General features: G+C 40.0%; 1 protein-coding gene across 8 annotated transcripts in view; it reads left to right on the forward strand.

Moving 5' to 3' along the window:
* The window catches only part of GRM1 (glutamate metabotropic receptor 1), a 183,362-nt gene that overhangs the window by 110,206 nt on the left and 49,541 nt on the right, over positions 1-23,615 (forward strand). For all 8 annotated transcript variants that reach the window (XM_061471478.1, XM_061471477.1, XM_061471476.1 and 5 more), the window contains exon 4: positions 8,825-9,060. In XM_061471478.1, coding sequence (XP_061327462.1) covers positions 8,825-9,060 — 236 coding nt within the window. The remainder of the gene's footprint in view (positions 1-8,824; positions 9,061-23,615) is intronic.

Below are 23,615 nucleotides of genomic sequence, written 5' to 3' on the forward strand. Positions count from 1 at the left end.
GTGTAAAAGTTCAGTTTTCAATCATGAGTGTGGAAGTAGAATTCCAGAGACCTTGTACAGGCGTGGAAATAGGATATATACAAACCAGTAATATCAACCTGGTGCAAGATTTAGGACGTCCTCATTAGATCTGCATATTTGAAGTATGATTTCCCTTGAGAAAAGGCCCATAAATCCTGTGTACATTTCTCTTAAGCATTGTCATAGGAAAGGGTTGCAGTAAGGAATGGCTTGAGGGAATTGCAGAAGAATAGAAGCCACTGAAGGAAAATTGTGGACTATTCTATGAAAGACAGCATCTTTGAGAAATCTAAAGTCTTGAATCCAGGTATTTTTGAGCTCAGCACACTGATGAGATGGAAATGTGATTCCAAGGCATTTCTCTCTTTTCCTGTTCCTTAGCACTGCAACAAACAAAGCAAGGAGAGGAGAAAGGAAATGTGCTGTCTCTTTTTCTGCTTGTGGTTAAGGAAGACATATGTGAATTAATGTTTCAGGAAGTGCAACAAATTCAAATCCAAGCATTCAGCAAGATCTGCTAGAGAGGCATGGAGCAGAGAGGGCCATGTGTTTACCTGTTCTCTTTCCTACATGTATACCTGTACCTTTCCACCTGTTTCCAGCCTGTTCCCTCTCTACGTGGTATCTTTCCAGTCCTTTGGATACAACCCCAGGACTTGAGTAGTTTGCTGTTGGCTGGGGGGGGGTAGGAAGTACTGTGTTCCCCTTTATGCCTTTGTATGGTTCCACAGAGAAGAGCTCAGTGAGACTTTCATGCAAAATAGAAGTCTTAACAAGAATATTTCTAACTATCCTCTCTGAAAAGGGACTGCAGTTGAGTTCTCCATGGCAGGAACTGCTTCTTACTATCCGTGTTCATTCTTCAGTAGAGTCTTCTTGCACCTAATTTGTAGCACAGAAGCAGCAAGGGATAAAATAAGTCCCTAGGAATTCATACAGAGAAGCAAAGATAAACCTTTTTATTTTCAGATATGGGTGTGTTAATAAGATGTAAAAAATCTTGGATTTGGCTGCACGTATTGGAGCCTAGGAGCACCTTAAATGAAGCACAATGATAAGATTAAGGCTTTCTGTTTGTTAGTGTTTGTTTAAAATCGGATACTCTCCTTGTCCCTACACATGTGCTTCCATTTGGAAAAGATACTGAGCTTTCATGATGTCTCGCGTTGTGAATTTCAAATATGCAGAGCAAGGATTCAATACACTTGTTATTCTTGGGTGAAAGCATGTGTACAACTTTTGAAAAATCAGCTATTGCCTTAGAGAATATATGTATGGTTGCTGATTTTCCAAGATATGCACCATAGTGCACCCTTGAGAATGGTAAAACCTTTCCTGCATAAAAGTGGCAACTACATTGACAAAAAGCTGCACATGCCAAACGTGTCAAGAATCTTCACAGTAAAGACTCCCCAAGATAACGCCTGCATGATAGGCAGTTAAATTGCATTATGTAAATTGCATGCAAATATATGCACCGCATATGATAATTAAAACCTTTCTAAATACATATTTGCAAAATACAATCCATCATGGTCCATGAGGTTATAATCTACATTTTTTAAATGAATGGTGCAAAAAGTCTGAAAATTCACACAAAAGTGAATGATAATCATTTGAAGCATAATGACCTATCATTTGTCAACTTAGGTTCTTCACAGAGTGTCACTCATTCAAAAAAATCCACTGATTCACTAAATAGAATTTGGAAGCCCTCAGCAGCAATTTGTGCTTGTGTAAAATGTAAGAACTAATATGATACTGTGACTGTGTTCTTTCAGTAATCATGGATGGGAAGCAAAAAATTGCATATGCACAGTTATGAAAGAGAACCTGTCAAGAACAGAAAATTTACAAAGGAATATGACAACGTGCTTGTAGAAAGTAGCCTTGGGAATTATTTTAAACTTGATCTTCCAATTTATCTCAGAAAATAGCACCACCTGTAGGACATTAGAGTTGGAAACGGTATGGGTACATGGAGCTGCCTCAAAGGGAGCTGGGTTGGCTGATAAATCATTCTGTCTCTTCCTGAATCACACTGGTGCTCTCTAGTGATGTCCAGCCCAAGCCCTGACCAGGGCTGACATGCTTTTCAATCTAGTCAATGGCAGGATTACAACCCACAGTGGCATAGTAGCACTGTGTGATTTGTAAGTCTAAAATCAGTAACTGCACAGTCTGGCACCAAATGCTTCTCTTGTTCCTTCTCTTGTGTGTGTGGGAGATTGTTAAGGCAGCAATCTTCTCTCTCTCTTTTACTTTCCATTGCCCCCCTAGAAGGAGCTTCAGTGGTTTTCTCCTCCTGTTTCCAGTGTGCAGAGCTGATATTTCCATGCTGCTCTCAGCTGATTTGTTGGGACTGACCTATGAAAGCAAACAACTAGGACAAATCTAGAGGCTGGAATTCAAGGCACATTTGAGCCCGGCTCAGTCTTCTGGGGAAATGGAACAGGTAAAAGTCCCGCAGTACCTTGTGATGCCTACTGCAAAAGACAGGCAGCTCGAGAAGGTGATGACTCCTGCCTACTTCCATCCATGTCTGCAGGAGCAAAACTACTGGGCCCTCAATTTTTCTTTCAGCCGGGGAAATCTAGCGAATTTGATTCTTCTGACTTTAAGGAGGTTGGTCAGTGCTCAGCAAGTCTCAGGTTATAGCATGACAGTGTAGATCTTTTCAGCCTGGTCTTGCTAGCAGTGAGATACAGGCTTATCTGTAGCCATGGGACTTATCTCAAGATTGCCAAGACTTGTCATACACGTAGAAGTAAAGCTGTGCTTTTTAGAAATTCATGGTTTGGCAAAGCTCTCCTGCCCTTCAATGCAAACATGTAGTAGTGGTGAATTAGCTGAGTAAGTGTGAAAATGGCTTTTTGTTTCTCGTGTTTGAAATAATGCTCAATAACAGTAATGATTGGCACCTTGCAGCTGACGCTAGTGACTGCTGTGATTGACTGATAATGCACAGGTATAAACATGAAAGTCACTTTGCCATGTGCTGACTTGTGGATACTGGACAGTTTCAATCTTCTTTACGTGGCATCTCCTGCTTGAGGCATGTATTATACAGGCACTGAATGTCTTTGGTAGAGCTCCTTGTTGCCAGAGAATAAGTCCATCCTCCTTCACAACAAGCTAACCATGTTTTTTTTTCCAGTATGTCAGGCTGATGAAATAATTGTTTTAAAAGCATACTCCCAGAAGAGAGCAGCTGAGCAGTCAGCTACAGTACTGTTGTGAATTACTCCAGGCCTGGTTCTGCCACATGTGCTTGTATCAAGTATCAACACTGATTTTTTTGGTGCAGCTGCCTATGAAATTATCACTGTCACAGTGATACTTTCTGAGTTGGCCTTATGGTGAGCTCTGAGTTACTGTCCATTCTGCCAGAAGAGCAGGCAGGAGGCCATCACAGTAGTACAACTCCTGCTTGCAGGCAGGAGAGTCCCTGCTGGATATTCCAGTGGGGTGCTGTCAGAAAAGACTTGTATAAAAAGAGAAAACAATTGCAGGCTTCCAGGTCTGACCAGCTCTGGAAATCCACAGCACTGGCATCTATCAGAACCAAATAATAAATATTTAAACCCCACTTATCACTATTTAGGGTTTTGTAACATTTTGAAATGCCTCTAAATAAGCAGTGTCTGAGCTAAATAAGCAGTGGCTGAGCACCATACAGCAAGATGGTTTTGCACAAAGTACTTTCCAACTAGAATGTCCAACCCTTTATTTATATAATCCAGCATATAATAATTGCCATTAAAAATAGAAGTATTGACATATATAACAAAATGGCATAGCACATTATTGAATTTTGAATTCTTTGAGTGGTGCTGTCCTCATATTTAAGTCTAACAGAAATTTAGCATAACAGCAGGCCAGCTGGCAGCCTTGAGAGCAATGGTAAAGCAGCATTCAGAAATGTGCTCTACGGGGATGTGTATCAACATGACAAGGAAGGTATATTAACATGGGCTTTAGTTTTGTGGAAAGAAAAGAAAGGCAAGCATACAGACTGTGAACCTTTTGTGTGACAATTATGGTCAACTGGTGCCCTGTTACCCTACTTGAGTGAGATATCTGCAGGGAACTCCTGAGAAGATTGAAAGTGCAGAACAAGTGTTTCCATTTACATAGGTATGGCTATATGTAACATTGTTTTTGAAGTGGAAAAAAATACCTACTAGCACAGGAACAGAACCTGTCCAAAAAAAAAAAGATGGAAATTATTTTAATATGATTGATCTATTTGGTTTTACAATGACAAGAGTATCTACCATAGGCAGAAGATTATTGTGTAGAATATATATATATTATTGCATAGAATTGATAGAATTTATAAGGAGCTTTTTGATCTTAATTTCTTTTCTATATTTCATGACTTTGCCAATACAGTAGAAAAGGAAAGTCTTATCATTAATGAAGACTTCTTAAGAAAACATTACCTCAGCTAATGCAAAGTGATGTGACAATGCTGCCAATGATGCAGCCCTCCACACAGAGGAGTGTGTGGTCAGATCAAACCTTACAAGGTGCAAGGACCAAATTACCAGTGTCCGTGACTGACAAACATGTTTCATTTATTTTACTTGCGAAAGGATGCCACCTCCCACAGTAATCATGGGCAGGTAGTCCCTATGAACAATACCATGTGTACTTTTTAATGTTTGTTTACCTATTTGGAAAAAGCATCTGGAATGTTAATTCTCTGGGTGCTGTTCTGTTTAAGACCTAAGCAGATGAAAATAGAAAGCCTGATTGCTGGTTGTCTCATCAGCCCTTGTGAAAAGCAGCTGACAGTGTTCATGTTTGGAAAAGAGGAAATTGGAGACCCTTTACATTTCTCCTGGTGTTTCGAGTCACAAGAACATATGTGACTGCATGTCAGGAAACATAGGGAGGCTACGATACTTAAGCCACAATTCAGAGATGTGCATTGTCACACTTTAACAGAATAGTGAACTGGTTAAGAAAAAAAAGCTTCTTTTTTTTTTTTTCTTCCAACTTTACCTGTGATAATGGACAATAGGACTTCAGAAGCTCGATGGGGTAGCTCTGGGCTTTCTCTTTTTCTGCCTGATTTTTGTTCATGATTGAAAGTTGAAATTTGGATTTGGCATCATGAATGTCAGCCACCAGACTGGGACTTGTACTGAGAGTAGCTTGCAGAATATCATTGACCATTTTGATTGTGACAAACACCACAGAAACATAACAAAAGCAGTTCTTTCTCTCCTAAGCGTGAGCAGAGTGGTTGCTGGTTTGACACCCACGTGCTTTTCCCTCCCTCACTGTTGCTGTCTTCACACTTTAAGCCCCCTCACAGAGCTTCAGATCAACTGTTGCACAAGATACCTGTCACGTTTCAAGACCAGGCTGTCACACAAAACCTACAGCAGACACTCATCAGGGAGGGCAGATTTGGTGATAATTTTTGGCCACTTCCTGAAATCTGCAAGAAAGGCACTCAGAAGGCAGTTTTGCAAGAAATGCTATGTGTGGTGCTATTGCAAATCAGCAGGATAAAAGAAGGAAAGTAGGTAGAAAGTACTCAGTTCTGACAACAAAAGAATATTATGTGCTGCCTTTTTAAAATGAGATTTCATTTTTTCCATTTAAGAAGCTATTGGTCTTGTGATTCTGTCACTGACATGCACGCTGTCATCTGGACTTCAGTCTCGTGCTGTTGCCCTGCATTAAAAATGTGATTTTTTTTTTAACATTGTCTTCTGAAACAATATCCATTTATCCATATGGCACTAAGGATGCACAGCTCCCAGACAACCCTTCTTTCTTATATAAACAGTAAAAAAGAACATAGAGATTATAACAAGAATTTAGGTCTCTAATAATCCTCCCATGGCTCCTGGTAGGGGTGCACAGCCCTCTTAGGGCAGCTTTCAGCACAGCCTGCCTGCAGCTGCCAGGATGGCAGGGCTCCCCTAAGAGACCAGAGGGCTCTTTTTCGCAAAGCAGAGCAAAGCTCCCATATAAACTTCAACACATATGAACTTCTCTGATTCCAGTGCCTTTTCTTCACATTTCTCTGTATGCAAAATAAATTTCATGTATCAGCCATATTTAACAATTTGAAGAAGTTGAAGAGAGAACAAAAAGCATTTGGTGCCAGAAAGGGACAAAGAAACATTAGGTGAGAATCTGTGTTCCAATTTAGGGGAACTTTTCTATCAGCTGCTCTCAGAGAACTTGAAATATACTTTCTCTTGCCTTTGCAGAGCTGCTGTGCTTTGCCTTCCAAGTGAATGTGGCAATTTTCCAAGCCAAGCTTACAGAGGATAGGAAATAATTCACTCAAATATTTGGCTGGTAGGAATTTAAGCAGTAAAGAAACTAGCTTCTTTCTAGAAAGTCTTGCAAAAAGTGGCCTGATTTACTTATTTTTTTTGACTCACTAATATTTCTGCTTGAGTATACAGTTTGCGAGCCGTAAACATTGTGACAAATAATGAAGTAATCATGCAATTAAGACTCAATTACTTGTGCTGTTAAAGTGACCTCTTGCTCAGTTTTTCCCACATAAGAAGAAATAAATATGATGTCTTTTTCTCTTGTGTAAGTTTATGGCTTGAATTATGTGAAAACCAAAAATGTCATTCTCGTGGTTTTACTTTTGTAGGGCTGCCTAGACCGTGGTCTATCATGAGGCAGTCAGGGTTCACAGAACATTTTACTAGCTGCTCCTAGCATGTGGACAACTGATGAGTGGGGGGATGCAGAGAGGATGAGCTGTGGCTTTTTTCTGTCTCCAAAACTCAAGTCTATTGGGGCAGGGAGCATGGATGGACAAGTTTTGGCTTTTGAATTCTGCAGTTCAAGTGCAGCTGTTGTGCTGAGGCTACGTGGTTTATCATTTGGGCTATACAGGTACAAAAGCAGGAGTTGAGCAGGCCTGCATTGATGGCTGTGGGAAGAAGTGACCCAGCAGATAACTGCCTTGTGGAGTGAGTCACTTTGGAATACCACATCATGCCCACCCCTGTTCCGCAATGGGACTCCAGCCATCACTGCCTCCCTCCTTTTGACCTGCTCTCTGTGCCAAGCCCTGCTCTCCGCTCTCGTACCACATGTGAGATGCAACATGCATACATGTGTATCTCATCCTGCTTGGCTGTATGAAGATACTGGTCAGTGATTTGTAAGCCCAGAAATACTGGTCCGTTCTACTGCAAGGCCTTGGCAAAGGTGAAAACAAAGAGGAAATCCTGGCTCAAAGGTGCCATGTAATGCCATCCTGAAGTATAGCTTTGTTAGTCCCTGGGCCCAGGTCGAAAGGGATCTGTTGATCACTAGATAGGCTGCCGATGTCTCATGTCTTAAATAACTTCCTGTAATAGAGGCCTGGGTTGTGAGTCTCATATGGAAAACATTCAGTACATAGGATTTCCATGGATACCTGCTGTTTTCTCCTTGGTGCCTACGGCTCAGATGCAACAGTTTATATAACTGTCAGCTAAATCAGCCAACTGTTCAGTCTGGTGGCTAGGGACCAAAGATTCACATGTGCCCAATACATAGTGACTTTACACCTATTTGACTAGGACTTGCTACTTCCAAGACAGCTTGCTACTTCAATCTTGTCTGTTTTCCATGTGGAGTCCCAGGCACCTGCTGAGTGTCTCATAAATGCCCTCAGCTGCTATGTCCTGCACCCCACGACTCTTCTGTGTAAGAGGCTTTTTTCAGTCTGTCTGAAATTCAGGATGCAAGCCTCTTTTGGGTGAATCAGAGATTTCTGTCTAAGTGCTCTGTCACATTTTTCTCCTTGAGCTCTTTGCCACTACAACTGCTTTATCTGTCTGCTTTTCACTGCAGCAGTACCACTGATTTGATTCTGAGTGGATGGAGCTGGATCTGAAGTGCCAGAATAATCTATTTCTCCCATGACATGTCTCGCATGTTAAAATTAAGCAATAGCCAACTTATATTTGCACTTAAATTAGACTGTAATAGTAGTGTTCTTAGGGGACCCTAATAAGAACTGAAGAATGACACTAAATCAATGGACTTCGTGTTATAAATACTAAACTAAAATTCAGATGCTAAGCCCAATGGACTTTGTTTGAACTTGTTAAAATAGGATTTCTACAAAATAATGTTGTCATGAAAGAGTTTTACCTTCAGGTTTTTAAAAGTATCTCTTACGTGAGTAAAAAGAAGTAAAATAGAAAAGCATTATTTGTTAAAAAAAATATAAAGAAAAAAAGATGCGTGTGTTAGCACACATCCCATGCAGCGTGTGAATAACTTGGTTTTCTTTTCAGTTTAGTCAACTTTACTGCATATTCCTAATCCATTCTCTCCCAATACAGTGTGTTTCTGCCTTTATGTTTGATCTGAATTACTCTTCTAGCTGTATGATCCACGCGTGCTGATTTCTCTTCTGCAAAACATTGAGGATCCTGGCTCATTCCATGATTTCCTTTCCATCAATATTAACACTTTCCATTTCCACCCCTTACAAGACAGCCTAAATAAGGCAGAATCCTTTCAGTCATAAAGACAACAGAAGCTATGCCCAAAACCCTTTTCCAGAGAGAAAAGGGTAAGTCCTCATCATTCCAGATGAGTTAATGAGGACTCTGTATGAAATCAGTCAGACTGGTCATTACAGGTCTCCATCACTGCGCTTTCTTCTTTCCCCCTCTGCCTGACTTTTAGATATACCTTTAGATTTCCCCTAAATCACTTGCTTCTGAGGATGTTGGCCTGCCTTTGGCTGGTTGCATTTTTAAAAGAAGCTTCTTGTCTTTGTGTAATAAGTGGGTTTTTTGCCTCTTTTCAGTGACGGTTGGGCAGACAGAGATGAAGTCATTGAAGGTTACGAACCTGAAGCAAATGGAGGCATCACTATCAAACTGCAGTCTCCAGAGGTCTTGTCATTTGACGACTACTACCTGAAGCTGCGCCTGGACACCAACACCCGCAACCCCTGGTTTCCTGAGTTCTGGCAGCACAGATTTCAGTGCCGCATCCCAGGGCACCCACTAGAGAACCCCAACTTCCAGAAGAACTGCACTGGTAACCTGTCAACTATTTCCTCTTTGAATCTGTTTTGGCAAAAAGTTGTTGTTCTTTTTTTTGTTTTGCTTTGGGGTTTTTTTGGTTGGTTGGTTGGGTTTGGGTTGTTTTTTTTTGTTTTTGTTTTTGTTGTTTTTTTTTTTTAATGTATAAATCACCAGTGAAAAGTGCCAACCCCAAATTGTACAGATAGAAATCCCAGCTCTGGCAGGAGTATGTCCGGCTCTGGTTTCACAGCCTCTTCTCAATTTAGTTCTGCTGTGTGACAGAGTGACTTATTCCCTTTTCATGTTTTAGGCCTATGCTGAGGCTGACAAGAGTATCCGGTTTTGTAATATGGCTTTTAAAAAATAAGTAACCATTAAATTTTGACAAAAGTAGGAACAAATTTAAACTATTTTTTCTGAAGTCAGCTTTTCTGAATAGCTGAATAATAAGCTTATAGTATGTTTCCACTATATAGCATTCATCTAAAACCCACGCTGTCTTACAGATAGAAGTAGATCTCACCTTATAGCAAAAGAAGTGTAACTGTGCATAGACAAGTTTTCTTCCATTGTAGAATCTGAGAAAGTAAACCAAAATATTTCAGTAATTTATTAGTAAATTGAGATTTTTGTAAAATACTTGCTGAGTATTTTTTTTCAAATATTTTGTCTGTAGTTTGCAAATGTTTCTAGTCAAAAAGCTACACTCTGATAGTAAGGAAGTTATTGTATTAGAAAGAAAACTAACAAAGCCTGGCTTCCCTTGGCTTTCTGTCCTATTCTTTACATCTCCACCTCTTCTATCTAATAGCAATAATCTCAGTTGGTTTTCATGTGCTCCTGAGCTGAATTTTCATAGTGTTTCTAGTTCTTCCTTTCTCCATTAGTAACACTTAACAATAGCTTCCACACTACCTTTTGTTTCCCCCCAGTTGTCACTGACTCAAAACTTGCTTGACGTGCTGATGGGCAGACAGGCTGGCCCATGTGGGTGCTGGGTGGCTAGCAGCAAGACAGATGGGCTAAATCAATGTTGAATTTATACTGATATTTTTTTCTCAAAGGAGTCATTAGCTTTGGACTCTACCAAAATGTTGATTTATGGTATATAGATTTAATTGGCTTTGAGACTGCTTCAGCTCAGACAAAGGAGTTAATATAAGCAAACAAGGGCAAAGATTACTAAGGAGGGGTTGAATGATTGGTGCACAGTGCAAATGCATAGCCTGCCTTCTTAAGAAAAGAAACTTTAAATTACATTGCTTTGTTCATTCCATTCACATAAATTTCATGCTGATACTCTCTAAAACGGTCTCCTTCAGAGGAATCTCTGCAGCTGTTGTAAACACTGCTAGTTTGTTACACAGCCTCTGTTCAGTTATGAAACTAAAAACTTTAGTCTGAACCAGCATAGTCATTCTTCATCTGCTGCATCAAAGGCAAATACCAGCTGGAAAGTTCAAAATGATTGAGATGGGGCACTTCTGCACTGAATGTGCAGATGAGTTTTCAGATAGTGGTTGCTGTAGATTCTAAAATTGTACTTGAGCCAAAAAAGCAGCTAAACAAATTCATGGAAGAAAATTAATGAGGACCAATTTATGGAGAAAAGCAAGCAAGCATACCTACTAAACCAAAACCACCCCAGACTGGCTCGGGACATCCCAGGGTTGAAGCCACTGGACACTGGAAAGGACGCTGCAGAGGTACTATTACATTCTTGCCATGATGTTCTGTGCTTCTCAAAGTTTCAGGTATTAGAGACAGGAACCACTACATTCTGATAATACTAGTGGAATACAAGCCCATTTGTCTACATTGGTAGATTCTGACAGTAAATAGTCACAATTCAGTCACCCAGACTTCTTTCTCTAAAAAGCTGTAAGTTTTTGTATGAAGCCTCAAAATGTGCAATACTTCTTAGGCTTTGCTGAGAAACAATCAGCTCTTAAATTTGGTAGTGAATAACCCTCAGGCTTATCACACACAGTGAAGAAGTTCATAAACATCTCAAAACACCAAACAGAAGCACCAGAAAGTATCCATTCCCAGTAGTGGTGTACCTGCAGAATCAAGAGACCTACATGTCTCCAGCAAGTATGGGGGCAAGAAAATATTGTATTATTTTTTTTTTAACTGCACAAATCTGACTGGTGACTGTCTGGCATCACCAGAATTTTCTGCACGTGTTTTTATCTGACCTTTCTGCAAGGTTAAGAATGTAATTTCAAATGCTAACAGCTTCAAAGCTTGCTGGTGGAGCCTTTCTCTCCAAGAAGTTATAGTAGACAGTGCTAAGAAACCACTGCCTTTACCTCTCACAGGTTTGGAAGCAGACCTTTTGGCAAACTCTCTGCAAAAAGGAGTCTGAATTACTCTTCCCTCTTTTGCAAAGTATCTCCATGCACAAACTTGAAGGAAAGGATCCATGCTGCTCAATAAATAATAAGCACTAATATTTGAAATCTATTAAAAGTGCCAGTAGACAAAGTTCTGACTTCTTTGCAGTACTGCAGATTTAAGTATTTCTCCTACTACTGCATCACCCCAGGAAAATTATCTGTATTCAATACTGGTATCAAGCACCTTTACTCCATTATATCTAAGAGCTTTCACTCTTACCTCACAGTATTCCATCAATATTCCTGTAACAAGGTACGTAAGGTCCTGCATTATGGAAAAAGCTGAATCCTCTGTGGTCCCAGGAATCCTTGCACGTTATTAGCATGGGCAATCACCATCTCTGGAGCCTGATCTGTTCTGTATTCCAGAAGTGCAATGGTAGTCCTTACTGAGAACAAAGCAGACCCATAATTTTCAAAGTCAGCAAACTGCTCAACTTCATCTTCCATGTCTGGAGAGTCAGCATCTCAGGAAACTAATGAAAAGGAAAAGCAAGGACAAAAATAGTTGTGATATTTAAGGGATCATCATGTGTTTGTATTTACCCAGCAGTAGGTTGCCTAGGAGCACCCAGAAACAAAAGAAAAGGAAATGTTGTTCTCCAACTACCTTAATTTTAAAAGACTCAGAATATCCATTTTGAAAAGGAGATTAATGGCAAAGTCTGTATTTGAGAATCTTCAATTGCTGTCTGCCCAGTATAATTTGCTCGTATACAACATAATCACTTTACTGAGTGATTTATTCAGAATTGCCACTGAAATGTAAAGTTCAATTTTTAGCATTCATGGATAGGCAAGGATTTCTTCTCAAGCAATTATAGCTGCTGCATTTGCAATTTCTAACACCTTGTTGCTGTTGAGTCAGCACTAGCTTGGGATTGCAGACTGTCTATGAAGCAAGGGAAAGCCCGTTCCTAGAAATCTCCCTTCTCCAATGACAAAAACTACTGCTTGAATTTCCTTATTCAGTTCCTGAGAAGACTGATGTCCTTCAGGAGTGCTCATGTTCCGCTGAGATCGGAATATACATGTATATTTTGCGGGAGGGAAAGTTTCTCTCTGAATTAAGTACTACTGGAAGGATGCAAGTCCAAGGGCATTCTACTCTGTGAAGTCTGTGGGTTGCCTAACAATTTTCCATGTTTTCAGAATAGCTTATCTGGATGACCTGTGTCTATGTGGTAGTAGCACAAATTCTTGGGAAAAGAAGATAGTCATCAAGAGTAGCAGTGACTGCTCTTTTGGATTATCCCTGCTTGCAAAAATTGAAGAACTTACCTTTCACACTTGGGTGGTGGCCAAATGAGTTGGGAGCTGTTTTTGACTAATTCCTTGCTAATGTTGTGGCCAAAAGCCTCTCATTTAGAAACTTTCTTGTATGTAGATGGATTGGATCTGGCTGGGATGGAGTTAACTTTCTCCGTAGCAGCTCTCATAGTGCTGTGCTTCGCATTTACAGCCAGAAAGGTGTTGATAACACACCAGTGTTTTGGCCACTGCTGATCAGTGCTTGTAGATGATGGAGGCTCCCTCCACTTCTTATTCCCCTTCTTCCCTGTCAAAGGACAGTAAGCTGGGAGTGGGCAAGAGGCTGGGAGGGGTCATAGCTAGCACAGCTCACCCAAACTGACCAGAGTTCCCATACCATATAATGTCATGCTGCGCCAGGAAAGCTAAGAGAAAGGACGGGGTCAGAAGGGAGCATTCATTATTAGGGCATTTGTCTTCCAAAGAAACTACTGCATATTGATGCCCAACTTCCCAGGAAGTATCTGGACACCACCGGCTGATGGAGGTAGAGAATATTTTTGCTCTTCTTTGTTTCCATGCATGGCCTTTGCTTTTCTTTATTAAATCCCCCTTTATCTCGACCCACAAGGTTTTAATTTTATTTTCTCTCCCTTGTCCTTCTGAGGATGGGGAGTGAGAGAGTAGTTTGGTGGCCACCTGCCAGCCAGCCAAGGTCAACACAGCACAGTAGAAAAGAGATTCACCTGTAGTTTCCTTGATAGGATAGCAGGCCCAAACCACTTCCAGTCCAGTTCATAAACTGTCCATGCCACTATGGTACTTTCAGTGTTTTCCACATAGAAGCTACATTCTTTAGAAAACAAAGCATATCCTGCAACTCTGCGTGGACCCCTGACTCATTGTTATTTCACAGCATTCTTCATACCCTTCAAATGAAAAGTCAGGACAGATCAGACTGTTTTAGCACAAACAGAAAAAAAAATTAAAAAATCTGTTTCTGAATTGGAGATACTTAAGAAGCTACCTAAATCAGGGTGGATCTCACATTAAGTTCCCTTAGCACACAGCCCAAGCAGTAGTCACAGCTTGTTTCTGTTCATCAGACAATTCAGGCATTTCGGAAATTGTATGGAGGTTGTACCCTGACAGCAAATGGTAGACTGGTGATAGATGGCATGTCAGGCATACACAGTTCAGGTACCCTTCCAGCAGTTCTGTAGGATGTTTTCTCTTTCCTGATCTGACAGAAATAGCCTGAATGGAAGTGGATTTCTCGCCACAAAACTACAGTGACAAATATTTCTCCACTGGACTTGCTGAGCCCACACAGGCCAGAATTAAGTGCCAGTCTCACTCTCACAGAAATGGTATAGAATTCAGAGTAGTGTAAACACTTGTACAGAGGTCTGACTACTGTTTTACAGAATGCTTTATTCACCTCGTGGCAGATAATACAATGGTTGTAGTTTACGTAAATGACTTTTGATGAGTGCTTCTCTGCACCATAAGAGACAGTTACGGAATTGGTTGTGGAACTGATGCAAACATCAGATTATGCTCACAGCAGTTCATTTGCTGGGACAACAAAATACATTGGCAGGCAATCAGCACAGACATTTTTCAGCACAGCAAAGTGAAGCAAACTGGACAATTCATGATTCAAGCATTGATTCAATTGATCTTTGAGGAGGATTATTTATCAGTGAATGTATTTGTGGTGGACAAGAACAAGAAATGTAGTTGTTTGGGTTTTTTCCAAAGTAGATCCAAGCTCCCTGTAGGTTGCTTACTCATGCCTTGGTCATGCCATAACGATTGGTTTATCTGCTAATTCCTGTTTTGATTGAAAAGCACTACAAATGATCAGTCTGAGTTCAGCCAGAGTCCCAGAATCAGTCAGTCAGAAGGGAGCTCAGAGAGACTGCAGTCCAACCACCTGCTCAGAGCAGGGTAAGCTGTGAGTTTGGACCAGGTTGCTCAGGGATTTATTTACTGGGGCCTTGAAAACCTCCAAGGACAAAGGTGGTACGTCTTCTCTGGGCAGCCTGTTCCACTGCTTGAATGTGAAAAGGTTTTGTCTCATATCCAGTTTGAACCTCTCTTTTTTCAAGTTATGCCTGTCATCTCTTATACTCCCACCATGCTTCACCAAGAAGAACCTCTCTCTTCTCAATAACCACTCCACAGGTATGAGGGGCTGTTGTAAGGTTCCCTTGCAGCCATCTCTTCTCCAGGCTGAATAAGCCCCAGTCCTTCGGCCTGTCCTCAAAGAGCAAGGAGTACAGCTCTGCGTCATTTTGATGGGCCTCTGCTGAATATGCTTTAGGTTATTAGTGTCTTTCTGTATTGGGGTTCACAGTTTGTGAACCCAGTGAAATAGTCTAGATGCAGCCTGATGAGTGCAAAGCAAATGGTGGCGGTAGTAGGGAGGCAATTACATGCCCCAGTCACTGACTGTGCTATCAATACAACCCAGGATGCTGCTTGTCTTCATTCCTGCCAAGGATCTGTATGGCCACCATATTCTTGTATCAAATTTGGTTCTAAGAAGTTGTATCTTTTCCCGTCTTCTTTCTGCATCAGCAAACTTGCTTAGACCTAAGTTTTCATTGCACCCTAGATCTCCAGCATATATCTTCACAGCTTTTCAAGTCATAGGTAGAGCATAGTAAGGGTAGCAGAAAAGAGCTTGTGAGGAAGACTAAGCATTCCAGAAAAGGCATTTATGCTTTGGTATGAATAATGCAGTGTCATACTTCTTGAGACAAAAATTGCAGGGAATATAGATTGTATTGTCACTGTAAAGACCTTGAATTATTCACTTTGCTTGGTATAGTCATAATTTGAAAGAGATGAGCATGGTGCAGCAGAGTTTTAGGTATCAGAGACTCATACAGCAGCACATACAAAAAGCAGTGCAGTGTTACAAGAACGCCAGTTCAAGTACAGGAGTAGTACAGTTATGCTGGTGGGACATTATACCCAAGCTACTAAATCAAATCATTTCAACAAATGTTTCTGGAGCCAGCTTGACCCGTTTGCTTCTTGTTACTCTTTCTCTGAAATGCATCCTTAAGTGTTTGTCACCATTGCCATCCACTCATAAAAAAGTAACAGGTTTTATCTCATCCAGACTTAGACAGAGTCCTTACAGTTTTGGTGAGGTTGGGTTTTTTTCTGGCATAGGATAATAATATCTTTTTAAAAGATCTACAGAGTGTCTACTCATGCCTCTCATGATGTTTGTTTTCCTGTATTTGTGAAGTTCTCCTCGACTGTACTTATTAGGAAGACAGAAGACTGATGGCTGGCCTGTTCCCACCCTCAGACAGTTTCGTACTTGGATAATACATCTTTCAGACCACGTCCAGTCCATCAGCAATGCACTTCAGAGTTTCGCTTACTCAAGGAATTTTTTTTTTTTTCCTCAAGATCTATCTTAGTTTCTATGGGTTTGTATCAGATAACATGGGTCCTTCTTTTTCTCATCAGTGGACGAAGCAGTCCAGGACGTGTCCTTGTTTGTTTTCCTACACTTTGTTGAAAGGGAGAATGCATTTCTAGTGAGAGTTGATCTGAGTGGTTATCAGTGTTTCAGGTTATGTGCAAGGTGGACAAATTACATCCAGCAGACATTATTAGGGCTCATTCTGCAGTATCAGAAGTGCTCATAGGTGCTGTTCTAAGAACATTACTTTAATCTCAACATCTGCAAGGCTTCCATGAGACTGCGTCAGTAAACTCACCTACGGTAGGAGCTATTTTTGCTACAACAGGTCAAAATAAGACAGTAGCCTGAGGTCACACTCTGTCAGATCAGTCACTGTTGGTAAATCACTTGTGCAGAATATAGGGAGACACATTCCTAAGATTTTGAAGAAGGAAGCGAGCTATTGACATGCCATAACTTCTTCAAGATGTCATGGCATGTCAATAGCTTCTACCTTACGTATCCTGCAATTTACCCTCCCTAACTCCCGCACTGAATTATATACTTTGTATATATACTTAGTTCCCTGCAGCAGAGGAGCTGAGTCCTGTGTCACTGTCTTTGCTCTCAGTATGAGGCAGGAGACCCTAGGAGCCACCCCACAGTAGTGATCAAAAAATTATCTCAATTTCATGGGCACTTAGAATGAAGCCTATTAGAGACAACTTGTCTGAAAGAACTCTAGTTGCTACACTTTTTAGTCAAGGCTTTTTTACAGCAGATAAGACAGGAGAGCTGTAGTCTCATTTTATTTCCCAGACAAGGTGACAGACAGCTTTTAAGGCTTAAAGAAGAGGAAGATTAATAATGTGTTTATCTGTGATAGATCATATGAATTATTCAGAGAAGATGGCCAGGTTTTTGTTCATTTGCTTCTAAGTTCTTATTTCTGTGTTTGGAAGACAGCAGCTACACTTATCTAAAATTTTATGGTCCCAGAGATACTTCTAAACCAAGCTGTCTATCAAAATACAATAACAATAAATATTTTTCTCCTTTTAGGATCCATGTAAAAATGTGATCATCATGAAATGAAGGAAAGAAGCGATATACATACACATCTTTGTAAATAGCATAGAAGACAGTTTGCAGAACACATACGTGTTACAGCAGGATACGACAAAAGCTTTCTGAATCTAGTATTTACACCTACATTTTCCATTGTGTCTTTTAACAATCAAAGTTTCCACTTCTGGGATTAAGTAATTTCTTAGGTAGGCTTGTAACATTCAGTCTTCTCCATTACATTAGTAAACTGTTGGTGCTGCAAAAGAACAGGACACATGAATCGTGCTCCCTTTTGCCTCCCTGGAGCTCCTATCTCCTGTGCCTGGAGAGCAACTGGGCACTCCTGACTGCTCAGACAGCCACAGGTGCTTTGAACTTGTATCAATAGCATAATGAGGATGAAAGCACACAGATTAATTAACTTATTCCTAGAAATTAACTGCTTGTGCAGGTCACACATCAGAACACTTAGCCTATACATAAGCATTTAACCAGGTCAGTAAGTAAACCAGATGAAATAACAGGTAACTGACCTGAAAACAAGGCCAACTGCCTTCTGTCAGCACTTTCTGGTCTTTTGTTAGATCCTATCTTCACTTTCCTTATTTACCTGTAGGTGGAAATTTTAAAACTCAGTTTCCAATTTTACGGTAGCATTACCCCATAAATACAGGTACAAAGGAGACACAGTAGAAGCTAACATGTAGGCACAAACCCACAAGATGATTCTTTCACTCACACAGGTCTAGCTGCAGACTAGAGATACCCTTTGCTTGCAAGGATATGTTCTGAAAAATAAAGGTCTTAAAATAAATGTGGGGGTTCTTCATAGGTCTTGGGCAAGTAGTGGTGTAGAACAATAAATGGTGAGAATGAGTAGGTAAACTTGAACCACACAAACCACAAACTGTCTTACTCGGAATAAGCTGTATTGGTACACACAGGGAGAATAACCTGGTGGAAGATGTGTGCTCCAAAGAGCAGCAGCAGCACCACCAGAATAAATTTTTGTTTTCCCACTCATACTGGGAGGTCTGGGGGCGCACAGGAGTCTGCTAGTGTGGAGGGAACTAGTTAAAAATAGTGAAAGCAGCTACTACAGGTAGGCTGGGTTGCAGACTGAGACAGAGAGGGCCACTGCAGCACAGCAAGGTGTGAGACAAGTCAATTTCCAAAGATTTCCTTCAGCTCAGATTTTTGAGATTCATATAATAGAAAGGAGCTTTGGAGGAACCTGTAAGTTTGAACCTTTAATTTAGCTCTGCATTTGGGCTCAGCTATATAACAATGGAAAATCAGGGCTGTTCTCATCAAAGCACTCTACACATCATGCTATGCAGTGTACTGTCTGCTTTCTGAAAAGACCAGTTCACTCTGCCTGTTTTTCCAGGTTTATTTTGTCTAAAAATTCGCATGACAGGGTCCCATTTTCTTGTGAGATCTCAAGTGCTCTCAAGTACTTGAATAATTTGGGTTTGGCTGTGCTAATAGCCCTTTTCTCCTGCATTGTCACATTTAGCTATACCCAGGAAAAAAGGAGCTATACTAAAATGAATACCTTGAAAATTATTTCAGATTCAAAAGCATACTGCTTCTGGTTTTTTTTTCTATTGAATTTAATGTATGAATAAGGATTAGGGCCATTTATTTTATCTTCTGATTTGCTTAGCTCTAGTTCGCTGCTAATCAGAGATGCATTGTCCTCGTGCATTCGTCATTCAGAAGCTTCTAATCTTAGCATAGCTTTAAAATGAATCTTTTCTATGACAATGTACTTGAACACAGCTCTAGGCGTATGTCCAGTTAAGGAGAACATAAAGTAGATTGTGATCTGTATATTTGCAATTAATGTATTGCATATTGCAATGGTTACAAGCAAATATTTGTATCCTCCTAACAATAATTTCAAAACTACGTTGAATTTAACCAAAATCTGTGAGTGTTCTCAGCTAAATTATAACATGGTTCAAGTAGGCACTACTTAGGGTGACAGAGGCCACTTTACCAGAGCACCTTCAGCAGCTGCTTTACACTGTGGGAAGCAAGGGGAGTCCCTGAGAGCAATTACATGGCTGCAGGGCTGCTGTGTAGTCTGGATGTGCAGCAATTACTCACATTGCACTTGTGAAATCCATGCTATCAGCATGCAGACATGTGGTTCCAGGAAACTAGCCTTCAGACAGAAGGTTTCTTATGTGAGGATATGGTCTATTCAAACAAAACAAACCAAACTATACTAAAAAACCCCACAATGCAAAAACAACAGTGAACTTGGCAAAGGATTAATTTGGAGGGAGCTATACTTCTGCAGAGGTGAGACACATTGGTTTTCATACTGATTTATGCTTGGGCAGCTAATGTTGGTATTTTTAATGCCACTTTAACATTGAAAACAGAGGTGTGGAAGAAATGGTTTGTTCTTTTAGAATAGTAATAAAAGAAAAAGAAAATAGTACTGGCTGGTGGGTGGTACACTGTCATGCAAGAATTCTGAAACCCATCTTAAATCAGTAGTGTTTTGAAGTGTGATAAATATTAGATATCTTTCCTGACTGTTCCTCAGACTTGTATAGAACCACTGGAATCTGAAATAGGAAAAGACCAGTTAGGCCAGCTAGCTTGTGCCAGCTAGCCATGGACTGGTATCCTACCATGAGGGGAGCCCTTGTTCTGTTGTTAACATGAAACCCTGACTCATATCTTCGAAGCTCTCAGGATCTCATGTCCATATCAGAAAAGACTGTATGTGATTTCTTCCATTTGCTGTCTTTATGGTAGATAGGAACACAGATCTCCAGAGAGCATGATTTAATGAATACGTGTAATTATTATTTTCACCATATTTTTTCACTCTGATCTAAAGACCCTAATAGTTTTGGGTGCTGTCCTGGTGCTGAATTTTTAACATATATCGAGACTAGATTTCTACTAATTTCTTTGCCCCATTCAGATGTAATGATATAGTTAACATGAAGGTTGGGGTTTTCTTTTCAACTCTGAACCAGCATTTTCTGATGAAGATATCCAAAATTAGGCTGCTGAAGTGCATGCTCTGAGACCTAGATAAATTAGCCTGATTTTTAAGGGTACTGTTCTCATATAATTCCCATAGAAGTCAACAGCAGCTAGTTCAGGTATTAATCAAGTCAGTTAATTAGATGCCTGAATATGTATTCAGGTTCCTAATTTAAGTATCTAAGGTGGTTAATGTTCTGAAAGCTGCAGCACAATTACTGAGTTCTGTCTCTTTCAGATAAAGTCTTGGGCTTCATATGAAAAGCACGATGCTTGGAATTTAATCAGTCCTATTTCCCGTGCTTTTCATTTTTGCGTTGTGTGTTATAACAGGATCTCTGTAAGGGTATCTGACTCAACTTTTTGTTTGTTTGCTTGCGGTTTTCTTTAGGAGTGAAAGCATGATTAAAACTAGCCAAATAACATTAAAATCTGCAAATATTTCTTTACATTCTAAAGAAATTAGATTGCAAGGATGTTCATTCCTGTCTCATGTAAGAGTAGCGAAACTCATTATCCGCTAGACTTGTTCCAAATAATAGATCTGTTAAGAATAGGAGTTCTAAATATGTCTTTAATGGAGTGTGCAAATAAGGTAGCAAGGTTGTGTAGCTACTTGACAGAGAGGGGAAGAGTAAAGGTTGGGCTTTCTTTCTCTTTAATTGTTTCTCCGCAGGAGTTAAAGTCATGTAGAAAATGGTCTCTGTGGAATTCTGTCCTGAGAGAGACTGGGTCTCCAGGATGGCACTGGAGGAAGTCTGTAAAGAAAGTGAGAGAAGCAGGCATATCCAAGGTCTCTGTGATAATAAGGTATTATAAGGTGCCTGAGGCTTTGGGAGCATGGGCACTTATGGGACCCTACACAGTCTGAGAAAGAGGTTCAGAGAAGGTTTATTGTTGGACTGAGGGTGACAGAAGAAGCTATAGAATACACAGTAAGTGTAACAAATTTAATTCCCTGTTGTTATATTCCCAGGAAAGGGGACAGAAGAAAAGAAGAGAAAATATTTTCAAAATAGAATCAAAGTCAAAGAATAAATTGGAACTGGGGGATCTTGGTGCCAGATGAGAGTATGACCTCTGCCCAGGATCAGGCAGGGCAAAAGCCTTCTTTTCCATTCCCCTGGATTGTGAATTTTCTGTTAGAATAACTGTGCTATTGCCTATGTCCTTTCAATGCAAAAGTTGATCTTGACCATTAAACGCTTTTGTCAGCAGTAAACTTTAGTCAGCTAATGAAACGATAGATTTCAAATACTGTATTGGGATTTGAAATCAGTGTCTGCTGATTACATGTGCAAGCCATTCAATCGAGGAACAAAAAAAAAAATCAGCTGGCATATTTTATTCTTGTTTATAAGATGAAATATTCATTTCTAATTAAAATAGGAGCAGAGAAATAATGTGTTCCTGCAGAAGTTAAATAATAATTTCAAATAAATAATAGAACATGTTGTGGTCATTTTGCAGGCGGTTTGTACACAGTCCAGCTTTTAAGGAAAACAAATTAGTCATAATAATTATTTGCCAAGCTCTCATAATAATTACCTTCTGTCTCTAAGAAAGTCACTGGTATCACTTCAGATTATCCTTTATGTTCCCTTTTTCTACAATGAACACGTCATTGAATGTTATGTCCTATCTGAATTAGATTTTTTAAAAGCGTAAACTGCTTCCAACACGATGGGTCCCCCAAATCCAGAATCACATACAGAATTTTATTGATTTCTAGTTTCAAGGCTTGAATATTGCCTATGAAGGTACTAAGAAGCTACTGTCATTTCATGTCAGATTCCTGGTCAGTTCTTCCAGTAGGTGATCACAGTATTTTATTTGGGGATGAATTTCCAGAAGCTAGAAGGGCCAAATATTGATCATATTAAGCTACGATCATAAAATAGCTTAAATATCTTTACAACATACTTACTTCACTATGGAAATAATTCCAAACATCGTCATTAGAATGTGCATAATAATGAATGTTCATAATTTTATATGCATTACGGCAGTTGTAACTACAGTCCCAGTTTAGCACAGGTATTCAGCCATAAAAGGGATGCCACAAATACATGAAAAGTCATGTTTCTTTTCAGACCATTTGAACTGATACTGAACTGTGTTTCCCTGAGAGTCCAAGGTACAGAAATTGATTTGTCTCAAACAGGGACAGTTATTTTTCTCTATTGTTTTCCAGTCTATTAATTCCAAAGAACAGAAATTAAGATAATAGCCAAAATGAAGTAATCAATAACCTTAAAACTTAACCTTCTTGGCAATTTTTGGTTCTGTTGCTTCACTGTTGGACATTCTGTGAATTGTATTTCTCAAGCTGATCTCATTGCCACAACACATACAAATATCACAGATATAGATCTTTTTGATTTGAAGAGGACTGGTTTTTTTTTACACTGCATTGAGACATACTCTATATATCTTTCAGTTTCTATTTTATTAAACACAGTCTTCACTGCAGAGCTATTTCATCATGATTACTCCACTAAAAACTAGCAACAAAGAGAAGCAATGTTAAAATTTCCTGCCAAGCTTTTCACTGCTTATAGCAGTGGGTATGTACAGAAAAGGTTTCAAATACCAGCTTGCAGCTTGTTTAGAGGAGAAAGACTCTCAGCAAATCATCCTCATAGGACCATAAACCCTTGGCTTTTTCTTAAGTAAAATTCCTTATGAAGAGTTTTAGCCCAGTGGGAAGAAACACAGAGACTTCAGGCTGTAGTGTCATCCTGTACAGAAGCTCTGTTATGCTGGTAAGCTTCTGTCAAGCCATCTGCTCTAAGTGGATCTCTCCAGACCTGCATGTAACAGCATGTGCTTATATATATTAATTTGTAGAGGAAGTTCTCTGCTTATCCAGTTTCCTACTCTTTTTTCCTGTTGCTATATATACTTTTTGTGGACACGTATTCTTGCAACTTTTTGACTCTGATTGGTTTCTTTCATCTCTCACAGATAATAATTATAAATGCAAGGGGACATTCTGTGTAGACTGCAAACCTGCGTTGATACAGAACTATGTGTTGCTAAGGGTAGCCCAGTGAAGGAAGTTAGACAGCCCTCTCCTGGGGCAGCGGACAGCTATGTTGTTATCATGGCCCTTAGGTGCTGCATTGTATTTCCCTTTGAGTCCTTTCTTTAACTGCTAGCCAACATAAGAGACAGAGCAGACAATGCAGATTTATGGAAAAGGGGAGAATGAACTTTTTCTCCACCATAAGCCTGTTTTGCTCTCACCTGCCTCCCCTTCCAGTGACTCAGTGCTTGCAAAGCCACACTGCCAGCTGATGCAAAGGCCCCCAGCTTTGCTCTAGCCTCTTTCAAAGGTAGAGAGAGGCTGCAGCACTGTACATCAGCTAGGAGTGCTTGTGAATATGTAATATCTCA

The sequence above is a fragment of the Pezoporus flaviventris genome, unplaced genomic scaffold (assembly GCF_033815535.1).
Source record: "Pezoporus flaviventris isolate CSIRO_AGI_PZ_B2104156 unplaced genomic scaffold, CSIRO_AGI_Pfla_v1 ptg000066l, whole genome shotgun sequence".
Lineage (NCBI taxonomy): Eukaryota > Metazoa > Chordata > Aves > Psittaciformes > Psittacidae > Pezoporus > Pezoporus flaviventris.